This window comes from Abramis brama (genome assembly GCF_963993115.1).
Source record: "Abramis brama genome assembly, chromosome: 7".
Lineage (NCBI taxonomy): Eukaryota > Metazoa > Chordata > Actinopteri > Cypriniformes > Leuciscidae > Abramis > Abramis brama.
Genome location: NC_139969.1, coordinates 14,256,441 through 14,277,293, shown reverse-complemented (window position 1 = coordinate 14,277,293; position 20,853 = coordinate 14,256,441). Strand labels below are relative to the sequence as shown.

Here is a 20,853-nt window from a genome sequence, read left to right as displayed (position 1 = left end):
TTTTTGTAAGGGCCAGAGGTCACCCTTTCCACTTTAACTCGACACTCTCATTTTAAATATGGATATTTTTCTTTTAAAAAAATCACTGTATTTCTGCCCAATTTTCTTCTTTTTTTGGTCTCTTTTTTTCTGCACATATGACTTGGACAGCGCAGCGAGCATGAGAGGCTCTCTAATATTTCACAAATTCATTTGAGATTGCCAAAGATTCATGTAGTTTGTGTACCTTATCGGCGTTGTGTAACCAACTGCAGAACCGCTGAGCCATACATCACAGCAGTCTGAGGACAACAGCGCCAGGGCAGTAATCTCAGACCGGTGTTGTTGTGGAGCTTATAGCGTGGTTGGGCATTCGTTAAGGTAGAGCTTATAGTTATAGTGAAGGGTAAGGGTAGTGGTTGTGGCGGGATACACGATCCTATAACTACCGATCTGATGCTTCTGGCCTGCCGCTGCTGTCCTCAGACTGCTGTGACGTGTGGTTCTGCAGTTAGATATATCTCTTGTGTTGTGTAGTATGAGCGCTAAGACAATAGGACAACAGATGACAAGAAAACTTGTGTAGTGTGAGCACCATGGCGATTCATGTAGTCTCATAGTCCTCCTGTCCTGTGACCTTGCCCTTACTTCTACTCCGCCAATCGCCTCACTTCCTTCTGGTGCGTAATATAATATTTCCCACAGTTTTGTCCTGCATCAACTTGTTCTGAAATATCATCTGATTATCATCATGATTTTTAATGATGTCCCAATCGAAATGAAGAAAGTTGAAATGAAATCAGTAACATCACATAACAGCGTGTCGTTAAAAATACACATTTTCGGCAGTTTTTTAAAATAAATTAAGGAATCTACCTAAACTTCTGCTAATTAAGTCCGGTTTTGTCTGATTTCAGGAGCAGAAGTCAAATGTGTTGCAAATATTGTTTCATGTTTACTATGTTGAAAATGTTCCATTTAGTATTCACCTTATTTTTCAAAGCGAATGTGCGAGACATTCACCGATATAAGGAAATAATGAGAAGAAATTGTAAAAGTGCAGTAATTGGTAAACCTATTACAATACATTAAAATAGTATAGTAAGAAACACCAGTTTGCAATATTACTAGGTGATTTGTAGGCAGCTGAAAATAACTGGAAGCAGATGACACCGGAATTTACAAATGGCAGCGCCCGCTCTTATACTTGAAAAATAAGGTGAATAGCAGGATATTGAAATAATGTGAGCTGTTGTAGGGGTCATATATGGATGTGATTTATAGGTGGTGTGTCATTTTTAAAAGCTTGCCTTCAGCTCTCCAAATGTGACCTTAGATTCAGCTGAATTGTCACGGTGCCAACTCTTACCAGGCATCACATGGAGTTGGCATTGCGTCTCCTTGTCCAGGCAGGTGGCACATAGCAGCACAGCAAGAGAGTTGATCTCTTTGTGCTCCAGAATAGCTCTTCTCTGACCAGCCCGTCTCTCGTTGTTCTGATTCTGCTGTCCTGAAGCACTCTTTAGAGGTGCGCTACACTGGCTAGAATTTCATCAATCTGCTGAAACGGGCACAATTTAAGAGGGATCACATTCTAAATATTTAGACTGTCTTGGATTAGACTGCCTGCCTTTTGTAGTTAGATGATTCGTCACTACGCTGTCGCTTCATCTCACTCCTGCGGAGTGTATTAATTGACAAACTGCTTAAGTGGGAGGAGGTGTAGCTGAGAAAGAAAACCACTGGATAATATGAATAAATAAAGCAGATGTATGGGAAAAGTCAGCCTCCTGTTCTACAGGGAGTTCTCTCAGTTGTACGCATGGAGCTGCGAGCCTCACTGCTCTTACGGATCATGAAAATATAAGAAGGACATGAATTATGTGCCTCCCAGGCATCAAAGCAAGGGAATGAAACAAGGGCTTCTGTAAGGCAGGTTAATTAGGTTTGGCCTTTCGATGGTGAGATAATGGCATCTAATGCTAGATTCAGACAGCCCTAATTTAATTCATTTAATAACAGATAAATTCATAGTTGTAATTATAACTTGTTTTATTTTGTGGAAATGTACTATTATGGATTTTAAAAAACTATAAAAAATACTTGATAAAAAATCACTGTGGTTGGAAAATGGCATTGCAACAACAACAACAAACAAAAAGCACATGCTTATTGAGGTAACATTTTTATGTAAGCATTCCTTCACATCTAAAGACAGTGTAGCAGTGAGAGAGGAATGGCATTCCCATGTCGTGTGTAATATTTAATTAGAAAGATGTCAAATGACAAGTATGGTAGCTTGCACTAAAGCACATTTCCTGCTTTAAATGCATTGACACAGATGAGTTCAGTAGGCTCATTCAGCTTTGTCACAGATCCCTTCTGCTGGTACTATTCTAATTTATGCAACAAATCCCTGCCAGCTGTCATAATCAAATCTGTCAGTGGCACCTTGCTGTGTGTGTGAGCACATATAAATGTGCGTGCATATACTAGAGGTAGAGCTTGATGGAGTTTTTGTGCATACTGTATGCGGGTGATGGTGTCTTCATTTAAGTCTGCAAACGTCATTAATCTTCCCACATACTGGAACATGTTTGTAAACCGAAGGTATTTTCATTCATCTGCTTACCAAAAACAGATTGACAAGTCATGATACTTAAAGGTAAAGTTCCCTCAAAAAACAAAACTAAAACAAACAAATTGTTAGTGGGGTTTGATTATTCTCATAATTAGTTGAATATTCATTTACTGGTGTGTTTATTTGGTCCAGTCTTGTGCAATATGAAATGTGCAATTAATAGGTCAGACCAGCATTGTGTTTCAAACAAGTGGTTCATCTTCTTGCAACAGCACTGATACATTACAAAAGATAGATAGATAGATAGATAGATAGATAGATAGATAGATAGATAGATAGATAGATAGATAGATAGATAGATAGATAGATAGATAGATAGATAGATTCATTCATTCATTCATTCATTCCGGGCTATATATAGCCTTTATAACCAACCAAATGCTTTGCAGTCTATTTAACCTTTCTTTATGTAGTCATATTAACTTTAACCTTTTCGCTATGTAGTCATATGTTCCCTAATTACTTGACCATTATAAACTCACCATCATAAAGCCAAGCAAAGTTGCATGTGAATGCTGTCACTTTTTTTTCTTTGTCATACTCTGGCCAGTGGTCATGTGAAACTTGACGCACGCTCATTGGCTAATGCTTTCATTCGTTTAACGTCTGTAAAGGTGTGGGTTCGTTTCCTGACCCTTTCCGCGCCGCGCGTGCACAACAGCATCACCATCTCACAGGCTGTTGCTTCCTCCTGAGGGACCGTAAGCGCTCTTCACAGCCTGCACACTACACCGAATCTGGGTAATACTACTCATTCATTTGCGAGCTCGGATGTGTTATATTGTCTCTCACAGCATACACGCGGGATTTCGCAAGGAATATACGGAATTACAGGCGCAACAAATGATGATGTGACAGCCATCCGTTCAGATAGATAATAAAAGCTAGCTGTTCAGTCAGTGGACGCTGCAATTCTGCAAACGAAGCAAAGCCTCAGACGATCCTTTCCCAGATGAACAGTTACAGTAGTGTTCACTACTGACAGACAGCAGTCATTTGGAATAATACCCTTGCACCCTGGAGGAGAAACAGGTTTAAGGTAACTGAAATGCCCTTCTGTGAGCTGACATGCACTTGTGCAGAAATGGTTTGATTTTGATTATGCAGTCTAATGTAAGGGTTGAAGTGGCAATTCAATTTGTAAATGTGCCTGGTTATGAATTTTGGTGCATGCTCTTTGTTTGCATGAATTTAAACACACACACACACACACACACACACACACACACATACATACACACACACACACACACACACACATATATATATATATTTTTTACACACATAGTAAGCAAGCATTCAACAGTGAAAGTGGGATGACTATCCAGAACATTTGGACACAATACACATTGTTGTCCACTTGTTCATGTTGTTGTATGCCTTGTGCAGGGTTAAACTGGAATTATGAAGGTGAGAGAACCCTAAAATCTGGTGATTCTGGCAAAATATAACATGGTCACCATCCCCTCAAAAAAGAAAAACACATTAATGTTGAACCACTTTTTTTTACAATACTATATTCTAGTAGAATTCTATATATATTCTAATCACTGAAGAATGAAGATCGCTGTGTAAAGTATCTATAATTTAAAAGACATTTTATATAATTATTAAAAATACATTTTATAAATTTGTATAAAGTGATTACATTGTGCCAGATTTAGAGTTATTTATTTATTTATTTATTTATTTTGTTTGTTTGTTTTGTACTGTATATACAGTGGTTAAATTAGGATAGATAGATAGATAGATAGATAGATAGATAGATAGATAGATAGATAGATAGATAGATAGATAGATAGATTTGATTGATAGTTTGTCATAGTGTAGATTTCATTTTTGTGACATCTGAGCATAATAGTAGTCAGATGTCTCATGCAAAGCTATAGCTTTTGGCCAAGAAGTAATGTTTTCCAGAGGGGGAAGCATATGTTGTCTGTTTCTAGCAGACACGACACATACACAGATGCTGTTTTAGTGGAGACATGATTTCTAGGCCAGTGATGCTCTATCTGCCAAGGGAGCCTGGCGTGTTTGGAGCTGCTTTTCAACTGTTTGTTTTGCTGGATTTACATGGCAAGCTCTCCAGCAGTGTGCTCTTGGCAGATGTACTGGTTGAGGGAGCCTGTTTGCCTGAGTCAAACACAGTCTTACTGTGATTCGACTTGACAAGGAAGAGCCCATCAAGAGCTTTTCCGGGAACAATTCTTGTCTGTTGCAAGCAATGGGTTTAAAAGCCAAAGAGCGATGACAACATGATGTAATACTACTATACTATGATAAAAAGAGAAATTGGTGGTAGATTGTTTGATTATGTAGTGTCATTATTAACTGCTTGCAGGACTGTAAACTACCATAGACATTGAGGGGGATATTATTGTACCCCAATATTAGGATTAGCTGCCAATTAAGATTGGTTTTCAATGGCAGATTCTTAAACTTTCATAATTTGACTACATCCATGCAATTAGTTAGGAACAACTTTGACATTAAAAGTAATAATAATCGTACCTATATGGTATAAATGGACATGATTGCATTTATACTCCCCGACAAAGAAAAGCGAGTGACGATATTCCTCTTTTCTCTGTTCATTTTTGAAATCCATGCAACTGTCCCAGATTTAGACATAAATATATTCTCTTCATACACAGCCGAGATGAGTGCTTTTTGAAGAGAATGGGGTGAAAAATCCATCCTTCGCTACCTGGCTAAATGGCCTGGTGATGGAAAAATATTGTTACTGGAATGATATTTGAATAATTGAAAAGGGACGACTTTAAAATTGCAGGCTTGCCATGATTTCAAGTGCAAAGTTAGAGGCTTCCACACCGAAATATTCATGCCATTATTTAGGAGTCAGGAGAAGGGATTCATTCAAAAATGATCAGAGCTCCTGCATGGCTGCGGAGGAGAGATTCATTTTAATAATGAAGAAGGACGTTCACCTTACTATCTCCCCACAGCGTTGTTATAAGTGACATCATAGATCAGGCCGACAAGCTGTCAAGAGAAGCCTCTCAGCATTGTGATTGCGGTGGTTTCTGTTGCTGACTAATGTCACACATCAAAAACAAATTACAATGTGTTTATGAGTGAACAGAGCACACGGCATCTGAGTCATCAGCTCGGTATTGCTTGAGCTATCCAAAGAGAGAAGTTTAATACTTATTGCTGAGTTGGACATGTGCACACTTGACTGCGTTGCCATTTTCACTTTATTGACTCACGCTGTGTAAGCAATGATTTAAAAAGTAAATTTTTCGCCTGAATGAGCCCATTAGGATCGCAGCTTTTGCCGCAGGTTGGTTTGGAGCTTTTGTCAGTGATCCTGTCTAAAATGTGGGAAAATGCATTTCAATTTTATGACTGTGTTTGTTGTATTTATTATTTTACATGATTTTTTTTTATTTGATTTCTTGTCCTGACATGGTTGTCTGCTCATATATGCCAAGGCAAGTCAAATGTATTTGTGAAGCGCTTTTCACAATACGCAAAAAAGCAGGTTTTTTTTAATAGAAAATCATGATGGTAATGTTTATAATATCTTATATTTATTCTGTATTTAGCAGAGTTGGGTGATAAATAATATAGTGTACATTTTGCAATGATACAAGCAATCAAGCTTGTCTATTTAAGCAAATGTGCATTCATACTTTGAGTGACATTAGTGACATGTTGATATAGGTAAAATTCAAACTAATATAAAACTATTTTATTTTATATTTTTGCCAATATAATACAATTTTGTTGCCACAATACATTTTGCAATATGTTTTGCTATAATGTTGCATGTGGACATGAACATTTTACATTTTATCTTTAAAACATTTAAAAAAAAAATATATATATATATTTTTTTTTTTAATTATCATCTCTGAACGAAATAAAAAGCGGAATAAAAATAAATTTGTATGTATATATATACACACACTTGCATTCACATAAAAAAAGTATATATATACAGTGAGGAAAATAAGTATTTGAACACCCTGCTATTTTGCAAGTTCTCCCACTTGGAAATCATGGAGGGGTCTGAAATTGTCATCGTAGGTGCGTGTCCACTGTGAGAGACATAATCTAAAAAAAAAAATCCAGAAATCACAATATATGATTTTTTAACTATTTATTTGTATGATACAGCTGCAAATAAGTATTTGAACACCTGTCTATCAGCTAGAATTCTGACCCTCAAAGACCTGTTAGTCTGCCTTTAAAATGTCCACCTCCACTCCATTTATTATCCTAAATTAGATGCACCTGTTTGAGGTCGTTAGCTGCATAAAGACACCTGTCCACCCCATACTATCAGTAAGAATCCAACTACTAACATGGCCAAGACCAAAGAGCTGTCCAAAGACACTAGAGACAAAATTGTACACCTCCACAAGGCTGGAAAGGGCTACGGGGAAATTGCCAAGCAGCTTGGTGAAAAAAGGTCCACTGTTGGAGCAATCATTAGAAAATGGAAGAAGCTAAACATGACTGTCAATCTCCCTCGGACTGGGGTTCCATGCAAGATCTCACCTCGTGGGGTCTCAATGATCCTAAGAAAGGTGAGAAATCAGCCCAGAACTACACGGGAGGAGCTGGTCAAAGACCTGAAAAGAGCTGGGACCACCGTTTCCAAGGTTACTGTTGGTAATACACTAAGACGTCATGGTTTGAAATCATGCATGGCACGGAAGGTTCCCCAGCATTAACCAGCACATGTCAAGGCCCGTCTTAAGTTTGCCAATGACCATTTGGATGATCCAGAGGAGTCATGGGAGAAAGTCATGTGGTCAGATGAGACCAAAATAGAACTTTTTGGTCATAATTCCACTAAACGTGTTTGGAGGAAGAAGAATGATGAGTACATCCCAAGAACACCATCCCTACTGTGAAGCATGGGGGTGGTAGCATCATGCTTTGGGGGTGTTTTTCTGCACATGGGACAGGGCGACTGCACTGTATTAAGGAGAGGATGACCGGGGCCATGTATTGCGAGATTTTGGGGAACAACCTCCTTCCCTCAGTTAGAGCACTGAAGATGGGTCGAGGCTGGGTCTTCCAACATGACAATGACCCGAAGCACACAGCCAGGATAACCAAGGAGTGGCTCTGTAAGAAGCATATCAAGGTTCTGGCGTGGCCTAGCCAGTCTCCAGACCTAAACCCAATAGAGAATCTTTGGAGGGAGCTCAAACTCTGTGTTTCTCAGCGACAGCCCAGAAACCTGACTGATCTAGAGAAGATCTGTGTGGAGGAGTGGGCCAAAATCCCTCCTGCAGTGTGTGCAAACCTGGTGAAAAACTACAGGAAACGTTTGACCTCTGTAATTGCAAACAAAGGCTACTGTACCAAATATTAACATTGATTTTCTCAGGTGTTCAAATACTTATTTGCAGCTGTATCATACAAATAAATAGTTAAAAAATCATACATTGTGATTTCTGGATTTTTTTTTTTAGATTATGTCTCTCACAGTGGACATGCACCTACGATGACAATTTCAGACCCCTCCATGATTTCTAAGTGGGAGAACTCGCAAAATAGCAGGGTGTTCAAATACTTATTTTCCTCACTGTATATATATATATATATATATAATGTGTGTGTGCGTATGTATGTGTGTGTATATATATATATAATATCTAAGTTTTTTTTTTTTCAAAGCACATTGAGATGATCAATATCACACTGATTGACACAGTAAAACATTTGTATCTGTCACCTTAAACCAAGAGCGCCATGTCCATCAAAATTTCTTTAAAGAATCACCACTCAATTTTTGATAGTCTCTCTTTGTGCTTTAAATAAACGGCAGTGAATTAAGTGGGGTAGCGGCAATTGCTGAATAAGAACCCAGTCAGCAGCTGCTTTATAGCCTGACATCTGAAGCTGTCTCTTGATTTGTCCTTGGGGCGGGATGTGCATTCTGGCCGTCCATAAATCAGGCAGCAGAGACCCGCTGGCATACAGAGAGAGAAGCTAAAACTAAAGCTGCATCAGACGTTATAGATTTGGAGGTTTTATTTGTATTATAAAAAACTCTAAAATGTTGTGAGTTTTTTGGATGATAGATGTGGAAAACTGAACAAGAACTTGAAGCATAGCTCTATTTCAATCAATCCAAAAGACATTAAAGTTGAATGACCAGGATCTTCAGAGTTTATGATGGTGGAATAAGTAAAATGAAGGTGAGAACAAGGAGCTTAGCTTTCTCTCTCTTATTATCGGTTTCTCTCCAAACTCTAATCTCGGCGAATCTCCAAAACTCTCATTGTCACCAGAGACATGAGTCTGATCTTATAAAACTCAAGAGTCAGTCACTCCTGTGATTCGATTCCTTTAAGTAGTTCCTTAAATATCTCTCATTGACTGTGTCAGAGCCCATTGAGTTCAACTGAGTGGTTCTATACATCAGGGAGTATTTAATATATGCATGTTTAGTGCTTCTTACAGCTGTCAGCTACTTGATATTATTAACTGACACCTATCCAAAATGACTTGTGTTAAAGGCATAGTTCACCCTAAATTCTGTCATTTACTCACCTTCATGTCGTTCCAGACCTGTATGACTTTATTCTGAGGAACATCCATGTCAATGAAAGTTACAATGAAAGTCAATGGGTTCCAATAATATAGATTTTTCTTCTTCTTTAGATTCATTTCATACAGGTCTGAGATGACAGGGCGAGTAAATGATGAATGCTCATTTATTTGACAGATAGAATCAGTTACCACATTGATGTATAAGAATTATTAGTCTGATCTGACAAGGAATACAATCCAAAAAAATAAATAAAGAAAAACTCTACAATGACCTGTGATAAGATTAAATTCAGTTTTACTTTCAGCTCCCAAAGAGAAGCTGAGCATGATCTCTCTAAATCCTTTAAGAAACCAGCCCACTCCACTGTAAGATAATTCTCTACAATGAAAAAGGATTATGAGAATATTTACGCTGAATGGGATTTGATTTCCGTCTCTCGTTTCTTCTCTTATTAGACCCAGTGGTTAAAGTGTATATTATCAAGGTTAGAACCGCAATTAGAGTAAATGAAAGCTTGGACAGTTCCAATAATGGCCCTTTGGGCTGTCCATACAGTGCAGTCTCAGCTCTTTGCAAGTTATTTTCTATTAGCGCCCTGCTGCTGTGATTTGTTGCAAAGCTGGTGAAATCATAAAGAAGGAAAATGAAAATGTTGAGGGAAATTAGCTGTTTGATAGTCACACAGTGTCAAACTTGCCAAACAGGAGTTCGTTCAGGGCTAGCCATTTAGATTTAGCATTTTTTTAACCATATAGGACACTTATTTTGTCCTGTTTAGCTTGCTCAGTGACATGAACTGTTTTGCTGCCACTTTAAATGGTGATATATGAGGTTATTTACACTGAGAAAACAACACTGCTGCTGAAAAGACCACAGTAGTTGCTCATTAGAATACTGTTGTTTTGGATGTTGGTGCCCCACCAGGCTTCTTAAGCTGACCAACAAGACTAGAACTGATCGCACTATATAAACCAGCCTGGACTAGCACGGAAATTCATACTGCAACCTGCCCTGCATCTGAATGGCCATACTACATACTTCCATACTACAGGCAAAAAACAGTGTGTGAGTCGAGCAGTATGTCCGAATTCATAGTATTCATAAAACAGTAGTACCCAGATGACTTACTACTTCTGATTCTGAAGTGTGCATCTAATGGACACTTTGCAATCCCATGAGGCCACAGGAAAGGATTTATGAATGACAGTGAAGCGACGCAACTGATGCCACTGACAGTGACAACATGCCGGGTGGAGTACTTCTGAATTTCATTCATAGAACATACTTTTAACAGTCGCGAAGCAAGTTTCAAACCAAATGTAGTACAGTATGAGGTTAGGATGCAGGGTTTGCATTCTACTATTAGCTTTGCTAATCTTAATAAAAATCTTATTATTATAAATCTTATTAATGATCTTTGTGTTTATAGTGATTCAAACTAGGTTATGTGTTTATCATTTGCTTTTCTTAAAACAGTAAAAAACAGCAAACACAGTAAAAAACAGTAAAAACAGCAGCTTTCGAGTGAGTATTCATTAAAATGTTCTTTTGCTTACATCTAGTTATATGACAGCCTCTTGTTTGGAGACATTAATGCAACTTCTTTACACTATACTAAATGAAGTTCAATGTTGTTTTCCTGTCATGTTTAATATGATTTGATTTTGCTTTTAACATTGCAGACATATTTGTGTCATAAACATGTGGAACCCCCACAGCTATATTGGGCCTGGTGCAGTCAGATAGATAAGAGGTCAGATAGAGCTGCCAGATAAAAAGTCCATAACTGTTCTGGAGCAAAGACAGGAAGGACAGACAGCACACACTACCAGAGCACTGAGGGTAAGTGGCATCATGTGGTTCTTTAAAAAAAGAAGCAGAGGGGAAGCTAAAGAAATGAGAGGAGTCATATTTTTTGAGGCAAGGAGAGAAAAATAGAAAGTTGCCAAGAAACTCTAGAAGGTGAGATGAAGTGAGCAGGTGAAGAAAACTCTATAATGTTCTCAAGGTCAAAAGGTGTCTGTGAAGAAACATCCTCTCACTTTCAACAGTTTTTTTTTCCATCAAATTTATTGACGTGTAAATATTTGTATGAACATAAAACATTTTAACAACTGAGACATAAACTGAACAAATTTCACAGACATTTGATGAACAGAAATGGAGTCTGTCTATTCATATATTTAAAAATATAGCTGGTGAAAGGCTCTTAAGACTTTTTATATGTATATATATATATATGTATATATATACTGTTTCAAGGCAAGGCAAGTTCATTTATATAGCACATTTCATACACTATGGTAATTCAGAGAAAGGAATTAAAATAATCACTCAGGGACCCCACCCATTTTACAAATCCATGAATAGGAGCAAACCGTTATTTCTGTGATTTTTCTAAATAAAAGCAAGGAAAAAAGAGATATAAAGATAATACAGTTATAAAATGAATTAAAAGAGTAAAAGATGATACATAGATAAAACTTCTCATCTGGCAAAACACCGCTGTATAATTTTTTTTTCACAGCTGCTTGTTTTACTGTGAGATTTTCCCATGTTGATTGTACTGTGTCTGTGGTGTTCTTTCGACGCGCCTAAGTAATCTATTGGACGTCTCCAATAGATACGATTTTTCACCTAAAATCGGACAGGAAGAGCTCTAGGAAAGGAATCGATCCAATCCGTTTCATATGTGGTTCCTGTGCTGCCTTCACAGTGTGAAGATGGCTGACATATACTGGTGACGCACTGAATATACTGGTAAATGGAGGGGGAAAAACAATAAAAGGAAAGCAAAAAGAGAATGGGCGAAGGAGAGGGGTGCTGGGGTATTTGGGGAGAAGTGGGTCAGCAGCCTTGGGTACCATGGCAACGGAGATATACGAGCATCTGTGTATTGATCTGCAGACTCATTGGTGTAATAGAGTGAGCCAGGTGATAAACGAGCATGCTGACAAGGTCTGCACCGGGTCACACTTCCTCTTGCACCACATCTCCGTCTGCTTCTCCTCACATGCCATAATACACATACATCTACATGTACATGGGATCATCTCATATTATTATGCATGAACGTGTTTCATGAATAGACACATTGGAACATACAAACACACAAAAAAAATTGCAATGTACACCTTGTGTGCCTTGTTAATGAACATGTTTGTGGGATGGGGGAAGCCATCATCAGCATTGAAATGTCTGTTTTTTATTGAGTTTTCATTAACCTCAAGAACACCAAAATATAAACCACCAAACAAAAGGTATAGTAGGAGTATTATCTCAGTGTTCATTGCGCTTAGTGGTGTCTTTTACTTTTCGCTATGAGTAATTGACTCTCCATTTACAAAAAATATCTCTCCAGGGACTTGAGGACCAATTTAAAGCACTGCTCAATTTTATGGTTCTGCTTTTTTGGCTTCAGTGTACACTGCAGTGTGGTTTTATCTGTAATTTGGTTATGCAGTATGTATGGTCAGAGACATATTGGGTGTAAGAAGAATGAGGCAGGCCATACATTGGAAAATGAATAGGATTGCTTTGTACGTCGGTGGTATGAAAGGAAATCCCACCTAGCTCTCAGTTAAAAGATCACCTGATCACCTAATTGGTAAAATCATCACAGTGGCTGAATTCAAAATAGCATACTATTCTTAATTGTGATGGGAAGTTCAGTTCATTTAACTCACTTGGATCTTTGAATCCCGTTTATCAAAAATGTAATAACCCTTATTGACGTAATTTTGTGTATTTGAGCTGTGTAAACTAGAATTAATTTACAGATTTAATGTAAATGTTACATTTTTAATAGCCAAATCCCCTCGAATGTGTCCACTTACGCAAACGTTGCTTATGCAGTTCTACTGGACTAGTGAACGAAACATGCAGTACTCGGGAGGTGAACTTATCACATCCCGATTACAGATACAGATAGTCTACGTGGCTGTCACATGACAAATTAAGGAAAGTAGCCACGTCAAAAATAGCAAATCACTGTCTCAGACAACTCATGTGTCATCACAAAATGAACGAAACGTTCTTGAGCTACTACTACTCGGGGCCATTCACAAAGAACACATTTTTGCGTTGAAAACGGGCAGTAAAATGGGGCAAAACACACTCCATGTTGTAATTAATTCAATTCAATTCACATTTATTTGTATAGCACTTTTCACAATACACATCGTTTCAAAGCAGCTTTACAGAAAATGCATGAATCCACATTACAATTTATTAGAGTGATCTGTTATCAGAGGTAACTGTCTAAGTTATGTATTTCAGAAATGTATATTACGAGATTTCAACTAGTAAAAAGTGTTGACCTGACTGCAGCAGATTCATTTAGCCGTTGATAGTGTTGCCATAGAAACGCATAATTCCCAGTAGAATGAGTATTCTTTGAGTAGATTGTCACGTTGTCATCTCGAAATTACAGTAATTACGACATGGTGCCCTGCTGAAGAAAATAAAAAGGCTGGTTTAAGCTGGTAGTAGCTAGTTTAAGCTGGTCTTCCAGGCTGGCCGAGTTGGTGTTCAGCTGGTCTCCCAGCTTGACCAGCTAAGACCACTTTAAATAGTTTAAGATAAGTAAAACGAAGTAATTTACTCTCAAACAGTGTTGGGGTAACTCATTACAAGTAACTTGAGTTACGTAATGAGATTACTTTTTCAAGTAACTAGTAAAATAACGCATTACTTTTCAAATTTAGTTACTTTTTCAAATAAGTAACGCAACTTTGTTTTCTTTACTTTCTTTACTTTACTAAGTTACTTGTCCCCATGTTGAATCGAAATCGAAGTGCAGAGGCGTTGTGTGTAAACATGGTGGTTATTGTAGTTCTGTCTTGACTAAATGTGAGAGTGCATTTACTCATCTCACTTGCACAAAAAAAGATTCAATATTCCTCAAAATGAATAAAATCAGTGAAATGCAGAATCATAATACTATGCAAACCTCCAATAACTAATTATATTAAATTAAACATACAGTTTTATGCATTTAATCTCCTGACCTTCGATGATTCAGTTAAAGCATAAGCAAAAATTACTATAGATATTTTTGTTTTTATTGGAAAAGTAAGTGTTTTCTCCTGCATCTTATTCTTCGGTTACCCAGAATAGCAGCAGCTGAAAGGTTTGCTTGAGTGGAGCCCTCTACTCTAAATGCATGAATTTGCATTTCCTTCAGCCTGAGGCTTATTATTTCACTTTTGGGGTGAAAGGGTCTTTATATTTGGCCAAAAATATAACTTTTTTGTATATATATAAAAATAAAAAAAAACAAGCCCAGCCCAAGTGAAAAAAAGTAACGCAAAAGTAATGTAACGCATTACTTTTCTAAAAAAAAGTAACTAAGTAACGCAATTAGTTACTTTTTAAGGGAGTAATGTAATATTGTAATGCATTACTTTTCAAAATAACTTTCCCCAACACTGCTCTCAAATGAGTATTTGAGGTCTATTTATTTATTTATATTTATTTTAATTTTTTGGTGAGTAGCTCCTTAATTTTTTTGGTGAGTAGTTATAAAGAAGCAATTCTAGCAATTCTGACTTTTTTTCTTGCAATTATGAGTTATATTCCCTTTTCAAGAATTCAGAGAAATAAACTCGCAATTATGAGTTATAAAAAACAGCTCACAATTCATACATTTTCTTACAATTGCGAGTTTATAGAATTTCGTGACATAAACTTGCAATTGCATTTTTCTTACAATTGCGAGTTTATATCTCACAACTCTGACTTAATAACACAATTCTGAGAAAAACACAATTGCGAGTTTATATCACGCAATTCGGACTTTTCTGAATAAATTATAAACTCAGAATTGCGAGATAGACTTTTTTCCTTTCAATTGTGAGTTTATATCTCGCCATTCTGACTTTATAACTCACAATTGCCAAGTTTATATCATGCAAATTTGAGAAAAAAAAGTCAGAATTGCGAGATGTAAACTCATAATTGTGAGAAAAAAAGTTAGAATTGTCAGAATAAAAAGTCGCATAGCCTTTTTTTTTTTTATTCAGTGGCGAACACAAGCTTCAATATCTACTCGCTCCGCTTTTTTTTTTTGCCCATTACTGGCTGACTATTCATGCATGCTTTATGTAAGCTTAGCAAACATAAAAAAAAAAGAAAAACATTTTTAAGCCTTTTCCTATTCAAGTAGATAATAGAAATTAGCTGCATTGCCAAGATGGTCACCAAGTGAACAGATTTTGGATTTTGGTATTGTGTGCAGAAATGGCATTACTTTGAAGTCAAATTTCACAGTTCAGTATCACCACAAATTAGCACAAGAAAATACTTGGATAAACACGAGCGCTCTCCAGTCCCCACCTATCCTTGTTATTCAAAGCGTTCTCGGTGTACTTACAGCGACCTTGTCGAGCCCATCAGGCTATGTGATTGTCCAAACATGTCCTATCAGTGGCCCGTTGCTGTCACTGTTGCACTGATGGAGGGGTTTGACCTCCAACAGCCCACCACAAGAACCCAGATCAGTACTTTCCTCCAGTTTAACCGCTGGCAAGGAGCGCAGGGGGACAGGAACACGCTGCTTGGACACATTCCAGGGAGAATAGATGGCACATTGCTTTTAACAGCATTAGCATTCCACCATTCCTGTATATAATTTAGTGCTTTTACTCTGAGAAAAAAAAATGGACTGGAAGAGTATGTGTGATGGGTTTGAGAACGTCCCTGATTTTGAACTAGAGACTGCTTTCCATCGAGTCTGGGTTCTGTAGTTAAAGGGTTAGTTCACCCAAAAAATTTAATTATCCTATAATTTATTCAACCTCAAGCCATCCTAGGTGTATATGACTTTCTTCTTTCAGCTGAACGCAATCTGAGTTATATAAAAAAATCTTGACTCTTCCATGCTTTATAATGGGAGGGAATGGTACCTTAGATTTTTAAGCTCAAAAAAGCGTATCCATCCATCATAAAAGTAATCCATACGGCTCCAGGGGGTTAATTACGGCCTTCTGAAGCAAAGCGATTCGTTTTTGTAAGAAAATATCCATAGATATGGCTTTATTAACTATAATCCCTGGCTTCCGGTAAGGGCCGTACGCGAGTCGAGTTCCGGCCGAAGAGTGACCTCTGACCCGATGCATGACGTAGGATGTAGGAGTAGCGTAAGCTTAGGTGGGAGTAGATGCCTCTTGCGGTTCAAACAAATAAGGCTTGGCAACAAACACAAGCTCCTCCGACATTTCTCTTAAAAAATTCTCATTTTTATACTTCCAATTCCTAACTGGTGTTTTGTTTTGCTCTTTGCTCTTGTCAATTTATAAAGTTATATATATGAATATTTTCTTACAAAAACGCATCACTTCACTTCAGAAGGACTTTATTAACCCCCTGGAGCCGTATGGATTACTTTTATGATGGATGGATGCGCTTTTTTGGGCTTCAAAATCTATGGTACCATTCACTCCCATTATAAAGCTTGGAAGAGCCAGGATATTTTTTAATATAACTCCAATTGTGTTTGGCTGAAAGAAGAAAGTCATATACACCTACAGTATAAAGGCTTGAGGATAAGTCAATTTTGAGATAATTAAAATTTTTAGGTGAACTAACCCTTTAAGGTGACATTGATTATTTTACTAGTTCATTTTTGTTTCAGTTATATTTTAACAGTGCCCTGTAGTAATGTCGCCTCTCGGTTTACCTCAGTTTGTTGCGTTTGTTCTGTTGAACAAGTGTCTGCATATTTCACTTACAGTGTTTTTGTAGATATAAACATAATTCTTAACACATTTGTCTTTGTTAAATATATATATTTTAATTTTCTCTTAGTTATTACATTACTATTTAAATAATCTGCAAGCAAAAAAGATCATTTGTGTACCTCTGTGCATCTTTGATGCCACATAAGTATACTGTGCTGTGGTGATGTCCTATATTATACTGCCTCCTTTTGGATGGAATGGTTATTGTGGCTGTTATCCAATTGCTGAAATAGAAGTTTTTAACAAATCTGTTTTTACATTTCACATGTTCCCCTTCTTTTGTGATATCCAGAAACTCTACTGGTGAGCGTCTGCAACCAATGAGCAGTGCGTCAGGAGAAGCGGCAATACAAACTCTGTGTGGCCTGTCGTCCCCTCTGCTCTCTTCTAATGTAAGTGCTGCTGAGTTTAATCTCATCCACAGGCTTCAACACATAAATCAGGGGTCCTTTGAATGTTATTTAGTTAAAATTGTTTCAGAAGTTCAACTTTGTTTCGATGTTGTGAACGGACTAACAACGCAGTTTCAGTCTGTTTTTACATATGGAAATGAAGTTTCAGTAAGACAATTGACTCTCTCTGTCTTGCTTTCAGGGTTTGATGGAGATCTGGTCGGATGACAGCTGGAACTGTTGTCATAACCGGAGGAATTCTCGCAACAGTGATACTCCTGTGTATCATTGCAGTGCTTTGTTACTGTAGACTCCAGGTGAGCATTGCATTTACATTTCATTTAAATTTCACTGCAGGGTGCTGTAAGGTATAAGGGACCTTTCACACACATCACATTTTTGTGTTTAAAATGCAAGACAGTGGAATGGGGAAAAACAGATTTTTTTGCATTTTTTTTTTTTTTGGAATGTAATGAGTGGGAAACGAGATACCTGAGTGCAACTCTCAAAAACTACGGCTAAGTACAGAGGCCCACAAATGACGTGAAAAAAATAAATTCAGTATTGGTTGCCACGACTTATTAATTTGTTTCCGCATTTTAGGTAAATCATGGCCACATTGTCTTAATTCGTTTCCACAATATGCTAATTCATTCAGTAGTTGTAGTTCAATTAAATTTGAGACGACTAAAAAAAAGAGGGAATGAAGTAATTCAACATAGCCACAATTTAAATAAAATGAGGAAATGAATTAAGAAGTCGTGGGAACGTTCTCATCTTCCCTACTATATAGTAGGTGAAAAACAGTAGCATACGTGACAAAACAAGTATGTCCGAATTCACAGTACTCATAAAAGAGTAGGCAAAATTACCCAGATGACTTGCTACTTCCTGCGAGATTCTGAAGTGTGCATTCTATGGACACTTTACTATCCCATGAGGCCACGGGTAGGTCACATGATAATGACAACATGGGGAATGTACTACACATACTACACACATTCATACCATATAGAACATACTTTATTTAGCGGTCGTGAAGTAATTACTTATTCAAAATAAGTACCTACTCAAGAGAGTGTGTCATTTTGGACCCAGCCCATATGTTTGCAAAATTGATTGTAATTTAAAGTCTCATGTAGTGCTGACCACAGACCTTATATCATTCATAATCAAAAACCCATAGGAAAGTACTGAACGTTGTTTTAGCCTTACTTGTTGACCTAAATGACATCATGACTGAACAGCTCTATTATGTAAATAACTAAAATCCATTCCAGAATCTTTCTGTGTTTTGTGCTCAAGTACACTCAGCGTGTTACTCAACAATTTGAGGAAGATCTGTGTTGAAGCGCCAACTCCTGATCTTGTTTCCCCTGTGTATCTAACTGTCCCTCCATCCCAGTATTACTGCTGTAAGAGGAATGAGTCAGAAGGGGAGGCGGGCTCGGTCGGAGATCCTGAGCCACAGTTCGCCTGCAACGCATGCAGCGCTCCAGGAGTGGACGGGGCGGCCGTCACACCTCTCTCGCTGCCCTACGACCCCGCTCCGCAGCACAGCTACTGCCCCACTTGCTCGCCCTACTACCTCCGTGGCTCGGATGAGATGCGTAATGGCGGCGAACGCCTGTCCTACATGCCCGCTCACTACGAGAACCATGGCGCCACTGCCCTTGGTCTGGCCGCCATGTACGGCCCCGTGCTGAGCCACCGCAGTACACCAGACTTTTACACCAATACACGAGCCATCAGCACTGATGTCTGACCCTCACAGACCCGGAGATGAACCCAGGGACAGAGCTGCCTCTGTGAATCAGAGCATCTGGGGGCCGTGCCATCTCCTTGCGCCAAGAGTCAAAAGACCTTCAGGATGCCATGTTATTCTTCCACGCAGGTCTAAGGCCATCTTCAGTCTTCCATTGTCTTTTGTTTTACCTGTTTTACCTCTTCTTCTTGCACACCCCTCCCTCTCTCTGTGCTGTGAGGGTTGTGTGTTATATGACGTGAAGTGTTTGTGGGGGTTTTGGCCTTTTTAATGTTAAAGGTTAAATGCAAATAGGATATTTTATTTATCTGGAAAAGTCAGATATATAAGCATATTTTCAATTTAGAAAAAAGAAATGGAGCATCCCAAGGAAGCTTTATAGGCTCATCTTAAGTATTTCATTGTTTATGGTGACGTAAAAGGCAAACATTCCACACAAGTTTTTAATAGCTTTTAAAAGAAAGTACTTTTGTTGGAAAAAGCATGACATTCAGCTTTATCTAAATAGCCCCTGATATGCTGAATCTTTTTATTTGAAACACTTATTTTAGGATGAGAAATTAACCAAAATGTAATTGTCTTAATCTATGAAGATCTGTTGGGAAAATGTAAAATGAATTACTGATGATGAATATATTGGTTAATTCATATTTAAATATATGTCACATCAACTAAAATTCACAGTGGCACAGAGTGAAATGTGTGTTGGCAGTTTTTGAAAAATCAAATCAGTTTGAGGTCGGAGTCATATGTTGTTCATTCTCACTTATTTATTTGTCCATATCCACTACTTTTTAAATTCAGAGCTTTTTAAATTAACATTTCAGTGCAGTTGCTGATATCTATGTCATATAATTTTCAGATTTATACACAACATTTTCAAAAATCTTCTTAAGGCAAAGTCACTGTGAGAAAATGACTGGAAAATATATTTTAAAAAAACATTTCATTGTTCTTATCGAAATGAAACTTACATGAACAATAGTTTCCTTGTCTTTGCAAAAGTGTGTATGTAAATTATATTTTCTCACATACTTGTTTCAGTAGCCATTGGTTTATGAATTGTGCATTCTGATGTTGATATTTACTGTCCTAAACACTCTTTGTTAGTAACTGGATCACATTACAAATCACAAGAAGGCACTTCTATTTTACATGTGAATACTTTTTTGGCAAAAATGGGGGGGGGGGGGGGGGGATCTGGAAGTACATCAGTCTATGGTTTAAAATACTGAAGAAAAAAAGTAGCTTATTGTGCACATATTTCACAGAATGCTTTTGAATATAAATTAAGCATTTATAAATGCCTGTAGACTTTTATAAAATTGGTCAATTGTGATCAGAGTAATAAAAGCCATTTCACATCTATAAAATACATGTACATAAAGATCAAAATATTTCAATGATTGAAAAGTTTCCTGTCAAGTCTCTCTATATGTATCTTCGAACTAACTGCCAATGCTTCTGTTTGCTTTAAAGCAACACTAAGGAAAATTTTTACCTTAAAATAATGTTTCCAAACATCGTATCAGTGGTTCATCAAGTCGTAAAAGGGTGAAAGGCACTTCTGGATTCGCTTTGCAGCCCTATATCTGCTATAAGCACAACATGCAAGTTTGCCAAACCGGGTCGCGTTTCTGTAGTTCGAATGAGACTTAAGAAAACTACAAATTTGACTTGCTTTACGTCAAGCGTTACAATAGTCATTATTAAGTTTTCCTTTGTTTCTGATGTCGCAATACATCATACTTTCATGAAATCATGCAACATACTCTACCTTGTCAGTGGACATCGTTCAT

General features: G+C 37.5%; 1 protein-coding gene across 1 annotated transcript; it reads left to right on the top strand.

Annotated features, from left to right (window-relative positions):
• Positions 1-3,270: 3,270 nt before the first annotated feature.
• Positions 3,271-20,467, top strand: fam163aa (family with sequence similarity 163 member Aa). The gene is made up of 4 exons (XM_084121127.1): positions 3,271-3,659; positions 17,190-17,289; positions 17,492-17,606; positions 18,695-20,467. The coding sequence occupies exons 3-4, from the start codon at positions 17,514-17,516 to the stop codon at positions 19,052-19,054; spliced, it is 453 nt and encodes a 150-aa protein (XP_083977253.1). The 5' UTR covers positions 3,271-3,659; positions 17,190-17,289; positions 17,492-17,513; the 3' UTR covers positions 19,055-20,467.
• Positions 20,468-20,853: the final 386 nt, after the last annotated feature.